Genomic DNA, 25,695 nt, shown 5'->3' with positions numbered 1-25,695 from the left:
TTCTTTCTAACTTTCTCTTGAGGTAAAACTGAAGTAGTTCTAATGTTCTATTGTCTTGACTTCCTTTATTCGTAAGCAGTTTCTAGTACTATTGCATTCCTGACTACTTCCTTCCACTTAACATTACCCTTAAATCCCAGACAATGGATAATATCTCTAAAGATTCATATCCTTCAAAGAAAAGAAACAAACATTTTCCTTGTAAACATTCATTCAATCACTTTTCATCCTGTTCGTCCGTCGTCATGTCATCCACACCACTTTCACAATTCAAAATCACCTACTATGAGACGCTAAACAATTCCTCTTAATCATTATATTCCTCAATGAAGAGTTAGTGATATTTTCATTTGAGTATATATTCATTTTTCGACCAGTCAGCGTGAAAAGCGTGCGGTGAGTGGGGCTGTGACGTCACGGTGGTGGGGTAGTGTGAGGCAGTGACAGGGGAGGAGCGCCAATACTCTTTTTTCTTGTTGAAACTCCTGCCACCAAAATGTTTCCAACGTAAGCCTTGTGTTGGTGACATGCATACGAGCGTCTCCATGTCAGCGTCAGACTCGTCACTTTTCCATGCTATCACTTACTGCTTCATGTTTTATATATTTTCTCCCTCAAACATATTTTTTTTCTACTTTTTCCTTTTTTTTTTTTACTTTAAGTTGTCACGAAATATTACGAATCAAAAAGGAAGGCAAAGGAAGAACAAACAGAATCAGGTGTAGCGGCCTTTACGAAACTTTAAAATCAAAGGTAAAAATATGTATGCTGTTATTCCTACGTCCTTGACCCTACAGTCTCACACTCACACACAAACACACACACACACACACACACACACACACACACACACACACACACACGTTAAGTTTCTTACTACTTCATATTTTCATCATTCAGTAGTTTTTGTTGCTTCCATTATTATCATCATTCAGTAGTTTTGTTGCTTCCATCTCTCTCTCTCTCTCTCTCTCTCTCTCTCTCTCTCTCTCTCTCTCTCTCTCTCTCTCTCTCTCATACTAGTATCCTTCCTGGCGAGATAACTAAACCAGCGTGGACAGCAGCAGGCCAAACCATCATTTGGTCACCGCCGTCTTACACAGCTATCTTGGCCCCTCTGCTCCGGCCGCCCGTCACTGCGGCACAGACAAGCGGTGACGGGTGGTGGAAGGATGGCGGCTCTTTGGTGAACTCTTAGTGCACATCAAAGGTACAAATCACAATATTGATCCAACTCTTCTAACGAGACCAGTTAAAAAAAAAAAATGTGAGGAGGACAGGAAGGCACAAGGGAGGCTGAGGTGAAGTGGAGACCAGGAGGGAGTCTCGAGGCGCAGAGGAAGCTGGGAAGGGAACAAGTCCACGCTTGGTGAGAAAAGTGAAAGGGTGGAAGAATGTTAGGAGAGAGAGAGAGAGAGAGAGAGAGAGAGAGAGAGAGAGAGAGAGAGAGAGAGAGAGAGAGAGAGAGAGAGAGAGAGAGAGAGAGAGAGAGAGAGAGAGAGAGAGTACATGTCTGCATATTAATTAAGACGAGAGCAAGAGAAAATTTATGTTAATCAAAGAAAACTGCATCATGTATGTGTTAAGGACCTTCAGTTCTTACAGGTAGTACATTATAACACACAATTACCATTCTCTCTCTCTCTCTCTCTCTCTCTCTCTCTCTCTCTCTCTCTCTCTCTCTCTCTCTCTCTCTCTCTTTCTCCTTTCGTTTCTCTTCAGCCTGCTGCTCCTTCTGCTGCTGCTCTCCCTCATACAAAGCGGCAACCTTCCACACCTGAGGATTATCCCCGCCAGATTAATCCCGCTAATCCCCTCGTCTGCCACTGCCGATATTACACCGCCGATATTGTGGCTGCCGGAGCTTCAACCCCTGATATTGCGATGAAGACTCCCGCCCCCTCTACTCCGCCCCTGCCACCCCTGTTAGGCCCTTCACCGCTCCCTCGTCTCCCTCTCCCTCTTATCTCCTCTCGGCGTCTCCAGCCACGTCACAGCATTACGTTCACACAGCATGGAGTTGAATGCATCCCTCTTTCTACTCGTAAGTTCATTGGATGTTCATCGTGAGTTGTTTTTTATACGTGGGTTTATCTATCTATCCGTCTTTTCACCTATGTCACCTTCAGTTTCATTGGGTAGCTGCTCTAGTTTAAATGATCGATACTGAGTTTTTGAGCTGCGTAATTCAAATGGCTATTTTGGAACCACCTGAAGGAATAGAGAAAGAGAGAGATACGGAGGGAGAGAGAGATCGTACAGCTAATATGCAGTCTCCTGTTTCCCTCTCCTCAATGTTAAGACTATGCACATGAACGAAAGTCGACTAGGTGTAAAATTCATAAGGGCTACACGTGGCAGTCCTCCTGTGTGTTGTTTTCCTACCTATACGTGACCGTCCTCAATGTGTATTAGTTAATTTGATCTCTTACAGGCATTTTCCCTGATGGTTTCCACTTTTTCCATGAAGACTTTTAAATTCTCTCTCTCTCTCTCTCTCTCTCTCTCTCTCTCTCTCTCTCTCTCTCTCTCTCTCTCTCTCTCTCTCTCTCTGTAGGGTCTTAACAATAGCTCAATGGACTGACCCTACCTTATTATAACTTTTGTATATACTTTTGCGTACATTTTAATCGCTATATGAATAGTTTAAATCATAATGTAAATTCTTTCTCTCTCTGTCCTCTCTCTCTCTCTCTCTCTCTCTCGTCAAGCCCCAAGATGCAGGTCGGGGCCAGAATTCCTCGCTGAGTGGGCAATATCGCTGGCTTGGTGCGGGCAATAGTCACGCCACTCGACTGTAATGGCTCCCAATAATCTATTGTCGCTGATCCCTTCATTTGCAGTGAGAGAAATCTGTGTAATTGGACTTTAATTGGCAGATTTGCATTAAATAAACATACAAGGTCATTCATCGTTGCAAGTTGAAAAATGGTAAATGTTGCAATGGATGTTTTCTGCAGTAACAATGCTCACTCATTAACGTTCTTTTAATTAGCGTAGTTTATGTAATGCAGGTGTTTTTTTTTTTCTCTCTTCATATTCAAAACAAATCCGAAACATCCGCACCTGAATAAGTGTACAAAACATCATGCATCTGTGTTCGTCTGTCTGTCTATCTGTCTCTGTTTATCTATCTGTCTGCTTGTCTGTCTGTCTGTCTTTCTGTCTGTCTTTCTGTCTGTTTTGTATTTCTACATCAGTAATGTCCATGTACTTGTAATTTATGTGTTTGCACTCTTTTATTTTCTACTAACATCACCTCTCTCTCTCTCTCTCTCTCTCTCTCTCTCTCTCTCTCTCTCTCTCTCTCTCTCTCTCTCTCTCTCTCTCTCTCTCGAAAATTAAAGACCAAAGCCGAGTATTTGCACCTGATGGAAATGTATAAGCCCGAGTGAGTGAGTAGCGTGAAAGAATCGCCCACACGGGGTACACCTCCACTGCATCAAATGTTTCTACACCTCATGAGGCAGCACGTGAGCGGAATGTGTGCCAGCCTCCGCCGTGCCAGGCCTTCCAAAACTGCACTGACCGACTCCTGATCGATGGAACCCCCAATACTTGCCACTTGCGCCACTCATGCAGGTGATCTGGAGGGGAGATCACCGCTGCATGTTTTTTTTAGTCCTATTCTCATTCTCTTTCACTCTTGCGTATCATCATCCTTCTTTTTTTTTTTATTATCTTCTTTGATGTTGTCATGGGTGTTGATGATGGTGAGGGTTTTCAATTTTCTTGTTTCTATCATTCTTTTTTACTCTTATTATCTATTTTTCATTTGTTTTTAGTATTATCATCTTCACCACCGCTGCATTTCTCCTTTCATATCTTTAGACCATCATCTTTTTTTTTTTTTTTTTTTTTTTTTTTTACATTACAAGGGCACTGGCCAAGGGAAAACAAAGTGTTGGAAAAAAAAATCCCGCTGGTTGCCAGGCCCTGTTAAGAGGAAAGTAGAGAAAAAACAAAAAAATCTAAAAGGAGGGTCCAGTTAACGTAAGAGGTGTCTTGACACTCCTCTTTTGAAAGAGTTTAAGTCATAGGCAGGTGGAAATACAGACACAGGTAGAGAGTTCCAGAGTTTACCAGTGTAGGGAATGAAGGAGTGAAGATACTGGTTAACTCTTGCATTAGGAAGATGGACAGAATAGGGATGAGAAGAAGTAGAGAGTCTTGTGCAGCGAGGCCGCAGGAGGGGGGAAGGCATGCAGTTAGCAAGTTCAGAAGAGCAGACAGCATGAAAACAGCGGTAGAAGACAGATAAAGATGCAACATTGCGGCGGTGACTTAAAGAATCAAGACAGTCAGTTAGAGGAGAAGAGTTGATAAGACGAAAAGCTTTAGATTCCACCTTGTTTAGTAAAGCTGTGTGTGGATCCCCCCCAGACATGAGAGCCATACTCCATACACGGGCGGATAAGGCCCTTGTACAGAGCAAGCAGCTGGGAGGGAGAGAAAAATGGACGAAGACGCCATAGGACACCTAACTTCTTGGAAGCTGATTTAGCAAGAGTAGAGATGTGAAATTTCCAGTTTAGATTTTTAGTGAAGGATAGACCGAGTGTGTTTAATGTAGAGGAGAGGGGAAGTTGAGTGTTATTGAAGAAGAGAGGATAGTTGTCTGGAAGGTTATGTCGAGTAGATAGTTGTAGAAATTGAGTTTTGAGGCATTGAACAAAACCAGGTTTTCTCTGCCCCAATCAGAAACAAGTGAAAGATCAGAAGTTAGGCGTCCTATAGCATCTCGCCTTGAGTCATTTAATTGTTGTTGGGTTGGGCGTCTGTTGAACGCTGTTGAATAATGCAGGGTGGTATCATCAGCATAGGAGTGGATAGGGCATTGAGTCAGATTTAGGAGATCATTGATGAATAATAGAAAGAGAGTGGGTGATAGGACAGAACCCTGTGGAACACCACTGTTGATAGTTTTAGGGAAGAACAGTGACCGTCTACTACAGCAGCAATAGAACGATCGGAAAGGAAACTGGAGATGAAGGTACAGAGAGAAGGATAGAATCCGTAGGAGGGTAGTTTAGAAATTAAAGATTTGTGCCAGACTCTATCGAAGGCTTTCGATATGTCAAGGCCGACAGCAAAGGTTTCACCGAAGTCCCTAAAAGAGGATGACCAAGATTCAGTTAGGAAAGTAAGAAGATCACCAGTAGATCTGCCTTTACGGAAACCATACCTGTTCCATCTACCTGTTGTTCCTCTTCCTAGCTAGTCTCCTCCTCCTCCTCCTCCTCCTCCTCCTCCTCCTCCTCCTCCTCATCGTCCACTTCTACAACTAATCTCCATTCAGTTCACCTGCAATAGTCATCCATGTTACATACTTGCAGTCTTCCACTTTCTATAATTCCATGCAAGTATTTAGTGCAGCATCTTTCATTTCCCATAACTTTTCACAAAATTATTCATCCTCTCTTGAGCCAAACAGATTATATTTCCAATGGTGAGAGTTCTTTATCCTCAAGACACAACAGCTCCCAATTTTCCTTTGTGTGATCTCTTTATAGAAAAAAAAAACTTGTGAAATCTTACTTTGGCTCTCGAATGTTTGTTTACGTTGCATCTCAAGGTGATTTGTTAACTGACGTTTAATTTCAGACTGTTTCGGTTTCTCCTTCAATTTAAAGATTAGTTATGGTACAAGTAAGCTTCAGATTTTTAGACCTTAAGCTTAATCAATGGCTAGTCATGGTGTAGGTAAGCTTTTGACTGTTTTAGCTTTTTCAGCTTAATGACTTCTAGTGCAGGTATGCTTCTGATTGATTTTGGTTTCTCACTCAGCTTAATAACGAGTTCTGGTGTAAGGGTGAAGGGTAAATTCGAAAGACACAACTGACATCAAATGGTGTAATAAGGTAGATCAACATTTTTTTGCCTTTACTTATATTTTTTCATCAACGAAATCAGCAACAGTTTTTCAAATAAAGTGCAATTTTCTCATCAGCAGGTGAAGTTTCTCGTCTGGTCTTTGTCCTGACAGGGGAGCCTCAAGGGTGTGCGTCGAGGCAGGTGTAATGAGTTTATGAACCGTGCAAATTTGCTTCATTAGCATTTCTGGGTCATGCCGGACATCAGCGCATGATTCCACTTTATAAAGAGTCCACACAGAATCGAGTCGGTTTTTAGGTTATTTTTTTCTTATGTTTTCATTAGCTGTTTGAGGTTCGTGCAAAGCACCAGGCCAAGCTAAATGTGTTTGTCGATTCACTTTCCATTCGTTCACTATCATGCAATACTCATCCCGCGTGTTTGAAGTGACAATCTTTTAAAGGTAGTTCTGTCAATTGTGTCGTTCTTGTTTCATTCTTTCTATACTGTAAGTAAATATATTCTAATTATTCTTTCCTGTGTGGTTCCAAAACCTTTTTCCATCTATTTGTTGAGATATGGACGCCTTTTTCAATATAAGCATTTATCAACTATCTTCCATTAACATTTTTTCTTCATTTCTGGAGATATTTAAATTCAGCGTCAGAAATTGTGGTTATATTTCCACTCTGCATTTTACGAAGTTATTCCTGTACATCCTCTCTTTCGCTTCTTCATCTGGGAATAATATCCGCCAGTGTACATCTGCTCCCGTTTCTCAAGTGTTGATCGTTTATTCAGTGTTCCTTTTAGCTTCAGTCCCTTCGTCTTTCTCATTCCTGTCGGGCACTTTTATTTCGCGGTACAGTTGTCATTCATACGTCTCCTTTGCCAAGTTTCCGCCTCACCATGCTTCCTCATGCATCTCCATACTCCTCTCCCCAACGCTGGTGCATTCCTCCTCGAGATCAAAGGTAGGTGACAATGTTGGTGTCTTTTCCTTCTACACTTTTCAATCAAGGTTGGCAAAGAGGAAATGAAGAGCACGTGTTGTTCTTCACTGCTGTCATGATAATAGAATAATATCAAAAGAATAAACAGATGATTAAAATGTTTGTAAACGTGACGTCTTTTTTAGTCTGCTTTCTAGGATATAGGTTTGTGCGTGTGAGTCTCAAGCTAACTGATTGATGGGTAAACTGCTTCTATACAGCTTTACAGCACATATATAAGGCTTTTTACTCTTTTTAATCTATCACTTCTGTGTCTCCTCCAACTTAATGAAGAGAAATTTTGAGTATGATTCCAAAAACGAAAAATCTGATAATAACAAGTTAGAGTGAATTGTTCAGATCTTTCGGAATCCTTATCTCCTGTGAAATCGCATAGTGACTCAGAGTAATAAGTAAATGTCAAATCGCAATTAACAACGAAACTTAGTGTCAAGAAAAAAAAAAAAAGTGATGAAAACGACATGAATCAATTACGTCAAAAAACAACATATGATTAAAATCCCACCAATCAAGACAATTCCTAATACAGGTTACGAAACTTGCTTCTCATTACGTTACCAAGCTACACACATGCGGCCAGTCTCCCAGTCAACACCATTCATCCTGCTCACAACACCCAGCCTGCCTTGTATAGGATCGTCAGAGTAACAAGCTCCTCAGCACGTCAAGACGAAGTGGTTCTCGGAAAGGAAGGGTCGTAATATGAAGTCTTGTCACCCCAGCACGTGACATTATATACTCCCTATGTGCTTTGTGTATAGAGTGAGCTGTTAGTCACCAATTATCACTGTAAGTACGGTCTTTGTTCTGTGATATATTCCATGTGTCTCCTGCCTGCTTCCTTTTGCATGAATCGTGTGAAGATGAACAGAGGACCATGTTAGCATTGTGTACTCACTTCTACTGCTTCTTGAGTCCTCTAATTGGTGAACTGTGTATCTGCTCCTTGAGTTTGTACAGAGTGTGTCGATGAATTACAGGACTTTTGATTGAAGAGAAACATTAAACACATTAGTGATGAGACCAATGGGTGACTCGTCTGCTCTAAAATCGTTTCTTTGTGGATCTGTAAGTAAAGTCTATGTCAACATAACGATAACGATACACAGATTGATAGAGCACCCGACACAAGTAGAGAGAGAGAGAGAGAGAGAGAGAGAGAGAGAGAGAGAGAGAGAGAGAGAGAGAGAGAGAGAGAGAGAGAGAGAGAGAGAGAGAGAGAGAGAGAGAGAGAGAGAGAGAGAGAGAGAGAGAGAGAGAGAGAGAGAGAGAGAGAGAGAGAGAGAGAGAGAGAGAGAGAGAGAGAGAGAGAGAGAGAGAGAGAGAGATACAACGATGCATTAACTGATAGAGATATAGACCGAGATACAGCCGGATTGAATCAAATGAGTAATGGATCAATGAACGCAATGAATAACAAACAGATCAAACTAATGCCATAAGACCCCACTTTTCCCAGGGCCTTGATTTGATGGCACTGGTGAAGCTCGCTCAGTGCCTCACTTCACCTCACACTGTGCCAACTCACCCCAGAAAACTCCCTCTTAACCCCTTCAAGTACTGCGACGCATTTTTACCGCGAGTTTGAGTGTGACTAGACCATTTTATTGACATTAGGAAGAGTGTATGGAATATAAAGATTAATGGCCAGAGTTTTCACTATTTTTTATCTCCACAAGTTTCTGAATCTGTATAAAAACACAGGATAGTAAGCAGAATAAATATGAAAGCATGTTATGGTACGAATGTGGTATCCTGCCTCTGCTCTCCTCATCTGTCCCTTCTTCCTTGCTAACTTCCCATTATTCTACAGCTCTTCCTTTCCCCCAATCCATCTATGTACTTTGTTGACCTTCCTCGTGTTTCTGCTTCTCTCACCTTTGCTAACCTCCCCACTCTGCCAAACACACCATACTAGATGCTACCTACTCCCGACACTTTCTCTCCCCACTCGTTCTATTCGTATCCATATGTATCCGGATTCGTTTGGTAGGAATAGGTTAGATACATATGCATATATATTTTCCGCTTTTCCAGTCTTTCATCTGTGCGTCTGTGTCTTTTTTTTTTCGTTTTTAGACATTTTGAATTTGGATCAAGGCCAAACTTGTTCCTCTTTGTGAAGGTTTAAATTCATTCACGTGTTTGAGAGTTTGGTGTGAAAGATTTTTTTTTTCCCATTTGTTTTGTTTTCTATTTTCCTATTTTGGAACTTGCGGTTTTTGGAAATTAAAACAAACACAAAGGAAATTTTTCTCAACGAGAGTGAAAATAAGAAAATAAATAATCAACAAAGCAAAGTGTGTGTGTGTGTGTGTGTGTGTGTGTGTGTGTGTGTGTGTGTGTGTGTGTGTGTGTGTGTGTGTGTGTGTGTGTGTGTGTGTGTGTGTGTGTGTGTGTGTGTGTGTGTGTGTGTGTGTGTGTGTGTGTGTGTGTGTGTGTGTGTGTGTGTGTGTGTGTGTGTGTGTGTGTGTGTGTGTGTGTGTGTGTGTGTGTGTGTGTGTGTGTGTCTGTGTGTGTGTGTGTAAGTAAGTAAGTAAAGTAAGTAAAGGTTTATTGCCCATTAGCATAAATACATTTGAGAAAGACATGTTTACAAACGAAAAGAAAAATGGCAGAGACTGTCAAGCCGAAGCTTCCGACAGTCACATTTATGTACATAACTATGATTATTGTTTACACCAACACCAATTGGCAATATTTTAGGTAAATTGCCTAAAGAATCATTTAGGTAACTAGAATAGTAATAATAACAACCATATCTAATAATGACAAGAACAAAGCTAAGCAAATCACAATAAACATACTGCAAATTCAAAACGATCACGAAAGGAAATTAACACCGCATACTATATCACATTAGATACATCTATAAAAATCTGTTTGTTATACATGGTAAAGGCAAAGAGGAAGGGAAAATCTTAGATAGAAATGTTTGTTTTGCATTTAAATGTTAAATTTAGAATATCATGTATTTTGGCAGTTATACAAGTATGTCTTCAAAGATTTTTTAAAAGTGGACAAGTTATCATTATAAAGAAGTGTTTTTATTTGAAAAGGTAATGAATTCCATATTTGTGTGTGTGTGTGTGTGTGTGTGTGTGTGTGTGTGTGTGTGTGTGTGTGTGTGTGTGTGTGTGTGTGTGTGTGTGTGTGTGTGTGTGTGTGTGTGTGTGTGTGTGTGTGTGTGTGTGTGTGTGTGTGTGTGTGTGTGTGTGTGTGTGTGTGTGTGTGTGTGTGTGTGTGTGTGTGTGTGTGTGTGTGTGTGTGTGTGTGTGTGTGAAGACGTGGGTCGTAAGACGCTGATAAAGACTTGCAAAATTATTAACTTGAATGTCTTGGTAACAATGAGTTTATGAGTTGTGCCGTGGCAGGATAGGGAATGAAATGGAGACGTGAGGGTGTTTTGAGTGCCGAGAACAGCTAACGGGAGAGAAAACATGAAAGAGTGGTGTATAAAGTTAATAAAAGAGTGAGTAAGGAGGCGAATGAAATATAGTTGCATGTGGAGGCGCCTTTAATAAACCGCTGATACACGAAGGAGTATAGAGTGATGTATGGTTGTTACATGGAAGGCTTTCGCAACTCGTAAAAAAACAGAGAAAAAAGGGAAATAAATGTCAGTGTTTACATAGCAGATTATGTTGCTCTGTCATATTGCCTCACGTTTCTTGCACTTCAAGGGGAATATTCACAATAGTGACGACCGAAAGGGATACTAAACCATATCAACGCTGTAATTCTGTAATACTGTGTTGACAATGGGAGTTATGGGTTGGTGTGTGGATGTTGCTACCTAATTCACACTAAGAACTGAAACCTTCTCTTCCGAAGACTACCTCACACACACAAAAAGTATATAAATAAAATATTGCGAAAACTTCCTACACACACACACACACACACACACACACACACACACACACACACACACACACACACACATTTAGTTGAAGTAATTTGATAAACATTCCATTCCAAGTCTTGAAAAGTATCCCTTCCACTGTGCAAAGAGAGAGCAGCTGCAAAACCACGCACATATTCTGGTGTTCCGAAAATAATTCTGTCGAGTGGTGCTGCAGCGAAGGACAGACGCAAAGGTTTCTCTCTGAAAACAAATTTGAAATGGTTTGATGAATGAAATCTCTTCCCTACCACCACAAGTACTGACAGTTTTCCAGGAAGCCCTGAAACGAAAGCATCGTCACGTTAACGAGGAATGAGAGGAGAAAAGAGGGAAGAGAGAGGAATGGATCTAGAGGTACGGTACTGATAAAAAGAAGAATGTGCGAAAAATAGAAAAGGAAGAGGATGAAGAGGACAAGTGATAGTTATTTCATCACCACGACACTAACTAATGATCCCTCAAAGAGACGGCGCCCTGCTGCCAACAGAACACACACTTCAACACCTCCTGAAGACAAGTGATTGGTTAATTAGTAAAGGATTTACTCAAACTAGAGCGGAGGAGGCGAGTTCTCCCCCGAAGATCCTGACAAGCCAACTAGACTGATCGGTATACTGACTGGATGACAAGCTGACTCTATTGACAGCCTGACACGATATATCCGGATTTCAATGAGTGATTGGTTTGGTAGTGGGCTTGCCTGAGGGAGTCCAGCTGAGTGTCCCGCGTGCTGTTACGAGTTACGAGTTACGAGTAGGAAGGCGGCTGATGCAGAACGAGAGCTGAAGCAAATGATGAATGACTGAATGTTAAACAGCTTTGGAAAGATTATAATGCTTAATCTTATGCTCTCTCTCTCTCTCTCTCTCTCTCTCTCTCTCTCTCTCTCTCTCTCTCTCTCTCTCTCTCTGTGTGTGTGTGTGTGTGTGTGTGTGTGTGTGTGTGTGTGTGTGTGTGTGTGTGTGTGTGTGTGTGTGTGTGTGTTTCACTGTTTGATCTGCTGCAGTCTCTGACGAGACGGCCAGACGTTACTCTACGGAGCGAGTTCAGAGCTCATTATTTCCGATCTTCGGATAGGCCTGAGACCAGGCACACACCACACACCGGGACAACAAGGTCACAACTCCTCGATTTACATCCCGTACCTACTCACTGCTAGGTGAACAGGGGCTACACGTGAAAGGAGACACCCAAATATCTCCACCCGGCCGGGAAATCGAACCCCGGTACTCTGGCTTGTGAAGCCAGCGCTCTAACCACTGAGCTACCGGGTGTGTGTGTGTGTGTGTGTGTGTGTGTGTGTGTGTGTGTGTGTGTGTGTGTGTGTGTGTGTGTGTGTGTGTGTGTGTGTGAGTGTGTGCGTGTGTGTATGTATGTTTGTATATGTGTGAGTGAAACATTTGCCAGTAACGAGGGGGCTGTCAACAACAGACGAGTGCAGGACAACAACAGTTTGGCAGGTATTTATGAATCATTAATGCTAACAAATCATTCCGTCTATCCTATTGCATCCCCATCCTCCTATTCTCCTCCGCGCACAGCAGCCCTAGCGATGTGCCTGCCTGTGTGCTTGTTGTGACGGATGATACAATGGCAATACTATACAAGATGTGAGCCATAAATATTAACAACGGCAGTATCCATCAATTCATTTTTCCACGTTTCACATCGATAAGCCACAGTTGCAAGTGAGTGTTTAGTTGTTTTAGTGTCTATTGGGTGTGTTAGCAGCTCAAAAAACACGAGTAGTTCATGTGGGGGAGAGAGAGAGAGAGAGAGAGAGAGAGAGAGAGAGAGAGAGAGAGAGAGAGAGAGAGAGACACACACACAGACACACACACACACACACACACACACACACACACACACACACACACACACACACACACACACACACACACACACACACACACACACACACACACACACACACACACACACACACACACACACACACACACACACACCATTCCCTAGGGCAGGAATTAAAATCTATGAAGAAAAATCAATTAAGGAATTTCTAACGATTAGAGAAATAATCTTTTACTAGTCTATTTATTTGCTTATGTTATTTTATTGTGGATATATTTATTTTCTGGAGCAAGTTTAATGCGACAACAATTTTTCAACAAAAGAAGAAAGAAGAGAGAAATCGAAGAACCTTGTTAGAAATAGGATGAAGAACGCAATTTTCTAGATCGATAAGGAGTTTTTAGCAATGTATAAGTCTGGCGTATGAAGTCCATACAGAGCACAGAAAACGTCATTAGGGAAATGTTTGATATCCGATGTGATTAATTAAGGAGATGAGGGGGAGGCATAAAGGCCCTGCACCTCCTCACACCAAATTGTTAGCAAATGTGCAAGGAAAGGATTCCCCTTATGACATAAAGAAAGAAAATAGTAATGACGCCGTTAGGTTTGATTAAACAAAAAATAATTGAGAAAATAATAATGAAAAATAGGGGATCACATTTTTTTTTGTCTATATCGTGGAAATCAAGACTTTTTTTTTTTTTTTGACAAGACATTTTTACTTTGTCATGTGATATAAATGAGCTGGCGAGTCCTCAGACCCTTTCGGCGTGATTGTAGTAAATGATATTCAATGCATGACCTTCGAGAGATGAAAAGCTGTGGTGGTACCTTCCGTGAGTCGCCTCTGCTTTTCAGTATTCAGATAAATAAATCTGAATCAATATTTTTTCTGTCCTCAACCTCTTAAAAACACATCAAAAGAGATTTATTAACGCCTTTTTCGTTAATGAGGCTGCCAACCACTGTCCCTCGAGAACCTGGATCTTCAGTGAGTGTCTCCGGGGAGCAGTGGCAATCAGACTGAGGGAGGCGGCAGAGTGTGCACCTCACCCCACCACTTCAGTGCATCTCACCACACACTGCGCTGGTGCTCAACTGATCCTCTGTAAGTCATGAGTGAACATCCAACGGTTTTCATCTCATCCTAGTTGACATTACGTAAATTTAGAGTATTGTTTTATTGATATGGGCTAATGTGCTTAAAAACAAGGAATCAATTTGGTATTTTTCCCATAATCTTTAATTTTATAATCTTTAATTTATTTCTATAATATTTCCAACGAAAGTGTTATTTAATGGTAGTACACTGTGAGGCAGAAGAACGTCAGGGAAATTAATGCATAACTGTAAGATATTGAATTAGGTGAGAGGCTTTCTAATTAATTATGTGACAAATTTTACGGTTGAAGATATCCAAACCTTCCACATTTGACCATAAACATTTCGAAATGGTAAGAAAAATATCAATCCACAGCTTCTTCAACAGTTCATCCACTCATCTCTAACCTCTTCATAGAACCTTCATACATTTACCTTTTATTTCTACATTCTAAGTTGACATGTCGTGAAGGGTAATTGGCTCAGAGTTAAACCAAGAGTGACAATATCCGTACATCAGTTCATCCATTCATCTCCAACCTCTTCATAAAACTTCCTTACACTTCACTCTTGCTTCTACATTCTGAGTTGACGTGTCGTGAGGGATATTCATTTACCATTGGCTCAGAGTGAAACCAAGAGTGACAATATCAGTGGACAGCTTTTACGTCAGTTCATCCATTTCTCCAACTTCATAAAACTTCCTTACACTTCCCTCTTGCTTCTACAATCTGAGTTGACGTATCGTGAGGGATATTCATTTACCATTGGCTCAGAGTGAAACCAAGAGTGACACACAGCAATATCCAACAGTTTCCATGAGTTGCATCACCTAATGGACACGTCAGTCACCACACGTCGCCCTCGCCACCCGCCACCTGCTGATCTCACACTCCCGCCTCTTAGACACCGATATAACGTGCAGACTTCCCCCTCTTGTCTGTCACTCCCCTAAGTAATCCCTAGTTGTTTTCCTGTTCTCCCTCCTGCTCTCCCTCCTGCTCTCCCTTCCCTCTCTTCCATTTCTCCCTTGTTTTTCATTTTATTTCGATATCGCATTTTTCTTCCTTTCACTCTGTCTCTCTCTCTCTCTCTCTCTCTCTCTCTCTCTCTCTCTCTCTCTCTCTCTCTCTCTCTCTCTCTCTCCCCTTTGTTTACAGCATAGCGCCTTCGTCATCACCCTCTGGTACGTGTGTGTGTGTGTGTGTGTGTGTGTGTGTGTGTGTGTGTGTGTGTGTGTGTGTGTGTAATTCACCTCGGTCGTCGTCTGCTGGTCACCCAGCCAGTCTTCCCCATTACGGAGCGAGCTCAGAGCTCATAGACCGATCTTCGGGTAGGACTGAGATCACATCAATACACAACACACACCGGGAAAACGAGGCCACAATCCCTCGAGTTACATCCCGTACCTATTTACTGCTAGGTGAACAAGGGCCACACATTAAAAGGCTCATTTGCCTCGCCGCTTACCGGGACTCGAACCCGGGCCTCTCGATTGTGAGTCGAGCTTGCTAACCATTACACTACGCGGTGTGTGTGTGTGTGTGTGTGTGTGTGTGTGTGTGTGTGTGTGTGTGTGTGTGTGTGTGCCTGTCAATAGGCAATTAGGCACATTTACAATAACGATGACAATAATAGTAATCCTAATAATAATAATAATAATAATAATAATAATAATAATAATAATAATAATAATAATAACAACAACAACAACAACAACAACAACAACAACAACAACAACAACAACAACAACAATCATGGCTTTCTGTACACAAGAGCATAAAAGAACTAATTAGCATACGTAAATACCAAAAATAACTAATTCCTTACACATAAATAGAAACACACACACACACACACACACACACACACACACACACACACACACACTAAAGATAAAGTCGAAAAATATATAAAGAAGTAAAAGCAAACCAAAAAAAATAAATTAACACTCCTGTAAAACAAACACGGATGGTGAAAGCTGACAAAAAAGTGTACGAGGTGAAACAAAAAGCCATGAGGAAATACATTATATATTGCAATACTATTCCACGCAATCCACACGTGTATCGGAGAACGGAGAATGTGGTGGTAAGCTTTTCAAGAGGAGACTCCCTGCTGCAGACCTTCCTCTCCTCCTCCTCCTCCTCCTCCTCCTCCTCCTCCTCCTCCTCCTCCTCCTCCTCCTCCTCCTGCTCCTCCTCCTGCTCCTCGTTCTCCTCCTCCTCCTCGTCCTCGTACTACCGTGTGTTATTCAGAGAGCAGCCAATGCATAAATTGTCGTAATGCACTTGGCAAGGCGCTGTGGCGAGAGAGGAAGGCTGGTATTGTAGAAAATGAGGTGCTGGGAGAGAGCATCACTTGACTGTGTGTGTGTGTGTGTGTGTGTGTGTGTGTGTGTGTGTGTGTGTGTGTGTGTGTGTGTGTGTGTGTGTGTGTGTGATTCTCTACAGGCACTTCACTACAAGCTGTACAGTTCCGCACGGATTGAAGAAAGAGCGTTATCTTCCTCACCGTGCCGAGATCAATGCTACAAACAAATTCAATACTACTTGCATCGGTTGCTCTGCCCCATGAGACACTCAGCCACCGCAAGTTTGAGAATAATTCCTTTAACTGTAACACAGCTTCACATTTTGCTTCGTTTCACAATAATACATAATGTTTACGGTTCCTCAGACACAGTAGGTATCTCGCGCATAAACTCATGCAGGCGTCTCTCAAATGAGAAAATAATAAAACTCGCCCGAGCTCCAGAAGGGAAGTACGTCTTGTTTGTTTACCACCGCACAGCAACAGGTAATGAGGCAAAGTTCTGTCAAGATCAAACCACCGCAAAATTGAAATATGTTTTAAGCATTACAACCACCTGTTTTCATCCTATCCAAAAGCCATCCCTCTGTCCAGATAAACATAAGTACAAGAAAAGAAAGGGACACATACTGTTCAGTAATCATTGTCAACAGTGTTCAAATGCGCGCAGTAAAGGCAAAGTTCTAACCGGAGGTGTGCGCAGTAATGTCAAAGTTCTAACCGGAGATGGTACATATTTCCTCTATTTGTCGACAGCAATTGTTCCTAAATACATTCTTCAGAGTAACTAACAGGGGTCAGATAAACAACTAGCGAACAGAAAGCCTCTTCAGCAAAAATATTTACCACACAATCTCTAACACATCCGTCCTTATATAAAAGTGAATACGACCACCAGTATCACATCATTGTTCGCTAAGTTCATCCACTCAGTATTATTATCGTCAACCATCTACAATCCTTCCAATAAAAAGCAATCCTCCAAAAGAGTTCCTTTTATTAGAGTTAATATGAGCGATCATCCAAAGTTGGTCTTATATATAGAAGAAAATTGAATTGGCTGTTATGAGATGTGGCATGGAAAACCCAGTAAAGGCAGCAACAAAAGACTAATTGAATCACTCCGCCTGGTTTGTCTTCCTTCATTCTGCCACTTCACTTTGAATTTATATATTGAAATACGAATCCTATCATTTCATAACATTTAAAGTTTCTGTTGGGTCATCTCATTTCCATTTTTCTATCATACCATCATTTTGTTTGCAATATCAATACTAAAACCTGTCATCTTCACTGCTTTGAACGTTTTGGATCGGCGTCATGTGACCACGATATTGGAACGTCATCAAAATATATCAATACATCAATTACGTTGCAAAGAAAAGGAAACAAAACGTTGATCATTCTGACACATCACAAGTAAATGACGAGGGCACAGTAATGCTTAGAGTAGTAACATTTAGCATACACACACAGCCACCCACACACACACACACACACACACATACATACATACATACACACACACACACACACACACACACACACACACACACACACACACACACACACACACACACACACACACACACACACACACACATACACACACACACATACACACACACACGGAGACAGACACACACACACACACACACACACACACACACACACACACACACACACACACACACACACACAGCACGCTCGACTCACAATCGAGAGGCCCAGGTTCGAGTCCCGGCGCGGCGAGGCAAATGGGCAAGCCTCTTAATGTGTGGCCCTGTTCACCTAGCAGTAAATAGGTACGGGATGTAACCCGAGGGGTTGTGGCCTCGCTTTCTCGGTGTGTGGAGTGTGTTGTGGTCTCAGTCCTACCCGAAAATCGGTCTATGAGCTCTGAGCTCGCTCCGTAATGGGGAAGACTGGCTGGGTGACCAGCAGGCGACCGAGGTGAATTACACACACACACACACACACACACACACACACACACACACACACACACACACACACACACACACGGAGGGGGGGGAGCTAGAAATGAGGTTACCATGTAATTAAAAGAGAAAATACCGTAATGTCAGAGGAGGTAATTGAGTGAAACCCTGAAGAGCTTTTCCAGAAAATATGGAGTGTGGAAACAATTTTCAGGAGGAAAGAACGCAGTCTTCGTACCTCACCTTGCCACCTCCCTTGTCCTTCCTATCCCCCCCCACCCCTTCTCTCTCTCTCTCTCTCTCTCTCTCTCTCTCTCTCTCTCTCTCTCTCTCTCTCTCTCTCTCTCTCTCTCTCTCTCTCTCTCTCTCTCTCTCTCTCTCTCTCTCTCTCTCTCTCTCTCTCTCTCTCTCTCTCTCTCTCTCTCTCGCTTTCTCCTTTCAAACAGCACACCTGAGACTCACTGGCATCATAACGCTAAATGTTATAACGTTTCATTTAACACTGAAAGAAACAAACCTGCTTTCCGTTGTTGCTGTTCATACTACACGGTGGTTCTTCTGTTTAATAAAGCAATGTTTTGTTTTGTTTTCTTCTTTTTACCTTTAGCGTACTACAAGATCCCAGAAGACACCAATGGAAAAGAAGAGAAACACTGACTTATTGTTTTTTTTTCTGATTTAAGAACAGAAGTATTGACTAAATAATCTGTGTTCCATTACCAAAAACACATGTAACACAGCCATGTCCTTGAACACCACAACAAATTATACAACAACCGTATTAGAAGCGCTACGTGTTGTGGGTGCTGGTGTTATTGGTAAAGCAAGACTCATTCCCGCGACGCTAATTCAATGTTCACTTCCTCCACCAGAGACAAAGCGAACACCTCCACTCGGCGCGTAATGAAGGAATACAGTGCACCTATTACCGGTTAATGAGGGAAGACTGCTGGCCTTCCATAACGAGCTGCTCCTCGCTATTCAATAAGTGACTGTTTGCTCTCAACGCGCACAAAGGACTCGAGGAATGGACTGGTTCAGGTCGTATAGAAATTACGTAAGGTAAAATAGTAGGTGTTCATAATCACTAGAATATCATTAATCTCTTCAGTACTGGAACACATTATCCTCAGATTTGTGTACGATATTTCATTGACATTAGGAACGGTCTATGGAGGGCAGAAGATTAGTAGCCACAGTCTTCACTATTTTAATCCCCACATAAGTTTCTGAAGCTGCATACAATCACCAAATAGTAAGCAGAATGAATAAGGAAACGCGTCTTGGTATTCAAGTGGTTAAAGTTTCTCTAGGTTTTGCCATTTCATGAAAAAAAGTAATCAAATATGTAAATTGCCATCACTCAGGGAACAATTGTATCTTCAGCTGTTGACGCCAATAACTCTACATGTAATGGTTCACGTCCTCCTTCACTGCTCCACTGTACTCCATGTCCTTGAAAGATAGATTTCTTTTATTTCTTTTTTTACTTTTGATTTTTTTCTTTTTAATGTTATGGCCTATAGCGCCTGTAGGTGTATTTGAAGAGTATGGGAAGTACTGTTCAGCTTCCACCCCTTTGCGGTGTAGGCAGTTTTATTCATAATGGTACCCATATTAGAGCCCATATCACCACCCAAGTGCATCTTTGGTGTAAGGCAATTACACTTCCACCTAGAACCTGGGTATCATGGTGACAAGTAGAGGCCATTCGACAAATGACAAAGTTTCAAGGCGGTTCGTGGTGGGATGCTATTGTGTGACTTCAAATGTGCTACTTCTTTTAAGGATGAAGTATATTATGTTATGTATCCGCTTTGATTATGATTTTTTTCTTTCTTTTCTTTCTTTTCTCTTTCTCCCTCTCCCTCTCCCTCTCCCTCTCCCTCTCTCTCTCTCTCTCTTTCTCTCTCTCTCTCTCTCTCTCTTTTATTTACACAAATCAATACACAGTTGAAGAGTATGTTACAAAATATTTTACATATGATGTAGCACTTTACAGGCTAAAGGGAACATTTTTAGTGTTCCCTATCTAAAAGCCTAACTCTAAATGTTTTTAACAATTGTTACTCTGGTGCTTATGGCAACCAGATGTTGACACACTTCTTGAATTGCTGCAGATTAATTTCACTGAAGTCTATCTGTGCAGCAATTAAAGTGTTCCACAGTTTACCATAATGGTGAACGTACTGACGTTGATGGTGCCAAGTACGGCATCGGCACTGAAATAATTCACCAGGCATTAAAGTGACAGCCCGGGTGGTCACTTGTGCCCGCCGCAGGGGCTGGCGGAGAGCTTGGAGATGCGGGATTCGCTGTTGCTGTATTTTGTACATCACAGCTAGGCCCGCTACGTCCCTGCGATGCTGAAGGGAGTGGAGCTTTGGCTCATTTCTGGCCCCACTGTCCTTTATGAGCCTCACTGCCCGAGCCTGTACCCTGTCCAACAGGGAAAGATGCCTGCTCGCCGCTCCTCCCCACGCAAGACACGAGTACTCCAGGGAGGAACGAACTTGAGCCTTGTACAATATCTCCAGGCCTTTGTCGTCAAGGAGCCACGACATCCTCCTGAGTGACGCCAGCTTACCCGAGGCCTCCCCTGGCTAGACGCTCTATGTGGTGCCTGAAGGTCAGCGCAAAGTCATATGTGACCCCCAGTACATCCATCTCCTCTTGCCGCCGTATAGCTTGCCCCTCAAGGCTGAGTTGAAGGGGCGTCCTCGACCTTGAAATGATTGTCATTTGTGTTTTGTTTGGGGCAAATTTTACTTGCCACTTGCTGCCCCACGACACAATGCGGTTCAGGGTAACGTTCATGTGGTCGGCCGTGGCAGTCTCCTCCCCTGAGCTGTAGCTCTGAGCCAACGTGAGGTCATCAGCATAAGCTTTTACACTGGGGATTAAGTGCAGGAGGTCGTTTATGTAGATGTTCCAGAGCAGGGGGCGAGACAGCTTCCCTGAGGAACACCTGCTCTTACTGCATGCTGTTCAGACTCTTGGCCATCAATGACTACTTTGAGATTCCTTTCTCTCAAGTAATCTCCAAACAGCAACAAGAGATTGATTGCTCCACACCTGCAGCACGGAGCTTTGCAAGGAGACCTGCAGGCCACACCTTGTCAAAAGCCCGTTCGATGTCAAGGGCAACAACTCTCTCTCTCTCTGTCTGTCTGTCTCTCTCTCTCTCTCTCTCTCTCTCTCTCTCTCTCTCTCTCTCTCTCTCTCTCTCTCTCTCTCTCTCTCTCTCTCTCTCTCTCTCTCTCTCTCTCTCTCTCTCTCTCTCTCTCTCTCTCTCTCATTAAACTAACAGCAAGCCCACAACGGACACGAACAGAGAGATGCGACACACAACACCTAATTTCACACCACCACAAAGGCCCTTCCTTCATCAACACCTATTGCGGCGTTCCCTCCTCGCTCTTTTCCTTGCCATCCAGCCTGCCTTCACTTCCTTTACGTCCTCCCTTCATCACACTGCCAGACTAAGTTACTAATCCTTTCTCCCCTCTATTATCCTCCTTCTTTGTAGTCCCCTTCCAGTAGCGAGGTAGTTTGGCGCGCGTGGCCAAAAGTTATTATGAATGGCTGGTGGCAGGTGTTTTGGGACGGGCGTGGAGTGACTAGCCGTGGGAGGTAGCGATCTTTCCTAAGCTGTCTGTATGTAGAAGTATTTGTTTACCTGCGCCCTCCCACGGCCTCTATAACTCTTTCATGTATTCGCCCTAGCTACCTCTCCTCCTGTCTCTAGAATCATAGTTACTCATAGCAAGATCATCTCTATACTTCTGAAAGTGTATCTGCAGCTCCTCCCTTCTTTCGTCTCTCTAATACTCTTACATGTTAAATTTTGGAATATAAGAAGGTAAGGTAAGGTAAGAAGTGAGAAAGTACAGTTTTATTTGTTGCTTTAGAATACGCAGTTGTTCATTTCATAACATTGTAATTTTATTCATTTTTTTTCCTTTACTGTTGTTTACGATGCATTGATTTTCAGAATAACAGAATAAACCAATCAATTCATTCTATTCATCTATTAACAAAACATAATCACTAAACAAATATTGTCTACGTGGTAATAGTGCTGAAATTAGACAAGGATAAGAAACGATTTACTGAAATATACAACCGTGATCTCCGTGACTCGCTACGTACATCAGAGTGACTTGAGCAACAAAGACAACAACAATTAAATTCTCCTCTCATAAGAAACACAACAAAGAAATGAAAATAACTGGACCTGTCTTCCCAATAAAAGCACTGCAGATTTGACCTTATGAAATATTGTTGAGTTTCAAATATTCAAAATGTTTTCGTAAAGTTGGAAGCACCAGAATATTTCAACTTCCACACATAAAAGTTGCGGAAGGGGTTTCAACGATTCTCTGATAAATTCACAAACTGTTAGTGCAAAAAAACAAAAGCAAAAAGAATAATCAAACAGCCATGAAGAGTCTATAGAAAGCAGGTTGCGACTACCTCCTTTCTGTTCTGAGACACAAATGGAAACGTACAGTAATAAAGTCTCACCAGGTTCTTACAATACGTGAACTATACTCTGGTTCAACTACTTCATGACGATCTGAGGGGCGCCGTGAGTGTGAAGATAATTGCTCAATGGGCTTGATTCCCTGTCAGTATATAGGCCAGTCTTCATCACAGTGACAAGCTGAATTAGCAAAGTTATTAATCCCTTTCCCGTCCATTATCCTCCCCCTCTAGACCTCCAGACAGCAGCCTGAGAGTTCGGCGCGCGTAGCTAAAAGTTGTTATGAATGGGTGGCGGCAGGTGCGGCTGGCGGTGTGGGGCAAGAAGCGATGGATGACGGCCAGACGACCCTTCTCAAGCACGCTAGTATTTAAGAGTTATCCCTTTCCATGTCTCCATTAATGTAGTCCTTTTATATAGTTGTCTCTGTTTCTTTACATTCTAGTCTCTGAAGGATAGCATGAGCTGTAATAATACAATGAAGTAATATGTCAAGTTATTGTGAACGAATCGCACACACACACGCCACACACACACACACACACACACACACACACACACACACACACACACACACACACACACACACACACAAACTACGAACGCAATTATATTTATCAAGCAAGAGAAAAAAAGAATTATAAATGTCAAGTAGTTAATGTCGTTTGGAAGAGAAATGGCAATGTTCTGTTTTTATTTCCTTATTCGGTGAAATTCCCAGATCTTTATGAGAACAACAACTTACTTTAAGAGCCATGCACCAAGCACTGGCAGACCATTAGATGTGACGAACATGAAGCGTTTTTTACCATTTCTGTCCAACCTAAAGAGCTTCAAAATACACGGCAGTTTTTGTAAGTAAGACGACTTGCCCTTTTATGAAATACTCACTGTATGGCCAAACATATTAAATGAACCATATTTGCAGATAAACAGCAAGTAAGAGATGAAAGGAACTCATTAAAACCTCATGTATAGACAGTTTAACCTTAATTTATCTTTAACATCCATTCATTCATTCATTCATTCATTCATTCATTCATTCATTATCTCTCTCTCTCTCTCTCTCTCTCTCTCTCTCTCTCTCTCTCTCTCTCTCTCTCTCTCTCTCTCTCTCTCTCTCTTTTTTTTTTTTTTTTTTTATTTAAACAAATCTTAATACAAAGGAACATGTACCCAAAGGCGCACTGTCGTGTGCTACCTATTCTAAGGGTACTACAATCTATTTCTCTACAATATTTACAAGACTTAAAAATAGATAATATACAAGATGGTCAGCATGCAAATGGAGCACTATTCGTTTCACTTCACTAGCACTATTCACGCACTGCACTACACTGAGTGTCACGTCACAAAGAGTGTCAGAGGAGTTGGCAGTGTCTGTCTCCACTTATGTGCCATCAGTTTGACACTGTGAGTGTTCATCTCCTGGACGTGAGGTACCGCGGCCGTGAACAAGTTCCACATCCTGGAGACGCGTCCTGCGAAGGTGCGTTGATGCTGACACCGTGGGATCGCGGCACCTCTACGGCGTCACCACCATTGAGCACCGTTCTCGTGCTCCGTGCGGTGACTCTTAGAGGATGACGCAGCCCTGCCAGATGTGGCACTCTTTGCACCTGTGCCTTATGGAACACTACGATCGCCGCCACGTCTCTCTCTCTCTCTCTCTCTCTCTCTCTCTCTCTCTCTCTCTCTCTCTCTCTCTCTCTCTCTCTCTCTCTCTCTCTCTCTCTCTCTCTCTCTCTCTCTCTCTCTCTCTCTCTCTCTCTCTCTCTCTCTCTCTCTCTCTCTCTCTCTCTCTCTCTCTCTCTCTCTCTCTCTCTCTCTCTCTCTCTCTCTCTCTCTCTCTCTCTCTCTCTCTCTCTCTCTCTCTCTCTCTCTCTCTCTCTCTCTCTCTCTCTCTCTCTCTCTCTCTCTCTCTCTCTCTCTCTCTCTCTCTCTCTCTCTCTCTCTCTCTCTCTCTCTCTCTCTCTCTCTCTCTCTCTCTCTCTCTCTCTCTCTCTCTCTCTCTCTCTCTCTCTCTCTCTCTCTCTCTCTCTCTCTCTCTCTCTCTCTCTCTCTCTCTCTCTCTCTCTCTCTCTCTCTCTCTCTCTCTCTCTCTCTCTCTCTCTGAAACCTCGAAGTACCATCCTCACCACAACAACTTCAGCGTGGAGAACGGATGAGTGGCCTTTCCACTTGACGATGCGTTCTTGGGAGGCTCTCGTCATTAAATGAAGCAGCACAACTCCTTCCTACCTGGTTGCTGCTGCCTCAGTACTATTCCGATGAACAGAATTGACTTATGAAACTGTGAAGTGAGCTAATTCTCTGCAAGAGTCCGGGTGATTGAACGTTCCATTGCCGAAGTGGTGATGCTTCAGTACATTGAACTTCAGTTTATAAATAGACTATGAATCAGTGTGCGAATTAATTAGATAGAGACGCACCAGAACGCAGTTAGTAGAAGTTATAACTAGATACGACGAACATTAACTCGTCCATACATTACGGAAGGACTTAGATAGATGAGTAATTGAGATTTGTAAGGAAGAAAGACATATAACGTTCTACATCTGCAGCAGCATTCACCAACCACCAACCAACATGAACACCAAAGCCTGCGAAAGAAAGAGAAAACATATCACAGAGGGAAAAGCTGGGTAGAAAAGTGGCAAAACCGACACATTCCATAACAAATCTCCGTGATATTAAAAGCGAAGTAAAAATGAAGGCAACGCAATAAAAAAGAAAATACCAAAACATATCAATAAATCGAGGAACAATGACAATACAAAAACACAGCAGTGGATGGGAAATAAAATATGTATCAGAAGACAAGTTTATATAAGGCAGTACAAGCCAGGACAGCTTTATTAAAGGGGAGGGTTCTGGCCTAGTTATGACCGGGCTGAAGAGTTTGATCGATATTGGCATGGACTTCGTTAATTAAACATAACAATTAGCGAAATGCAGTATTTAAGGACACTCCCGGGTCAGATTTACTCTCTCTCTCTCTCTCTCTGTGTGTGTGTGTGTGTGTGTGTGTGTGTGTGTGTGTGTGTGTGTGTGTGTGTGTGTGTGTGTGTGTGTGTGTGTGTGTGTGTGTGTGTGTGTGTGTGTGTGTGTGTGTGTGTGTGTGTGTGTGCGCGCGCCTAACTTTCATGGTTACTAGCGCTATGATGATCGTGGTCTTTCTCTTCTATTTTGTAATCTAATTTTGTTTCCATTTGTTTCGATGACAAATCTGGAGCCACACCACACTGGATGTAAACATTTAACACTCATTTCAGTGCATTTCAAATCAATCCATTCTCTATATAC

At 42.3% G+C, this 25,695-nt stretch overlaps 1 protein-coding gene across 1 annotated transcript; it reads right to left on the bottom strand.

Moving 5' to 3' along the window:
- Positions 1-19,981: 19,981 nt before the first annotated feature.
- Positions 19,982-20,467, bottom strand: LOC123503423. The gene has a single exon (XM_045253188.1). It carries the CDS (start codon positions 20,465-20,467, stop codon positions 19,982-19,984), a length of 486 nt encoding a protein of 161 aa, XP_045109123.1.
- Positions 20,468-25,695: the final 5,228 nt, after the last annotated feature.

This window comes from Portunus trituberculatus, chromosome 14, assembly GCF_017591435.1.
Source record: "Portunus trituberculatus isolate SZX2019 chromosome 14, ASM1759143v1, whole genome shotgun sequence".
Lineage (NCBI taxonomy): Eukaryota > Metazoa > Arthropoda > Malacostraca > Decapoda > Portunidae > Portunus > Portunus trituberculatus.
Note: the sequence above shows the minus strand (reverse complement) of the source record. Positions and strands in the feature narration are given on the sequence as shown.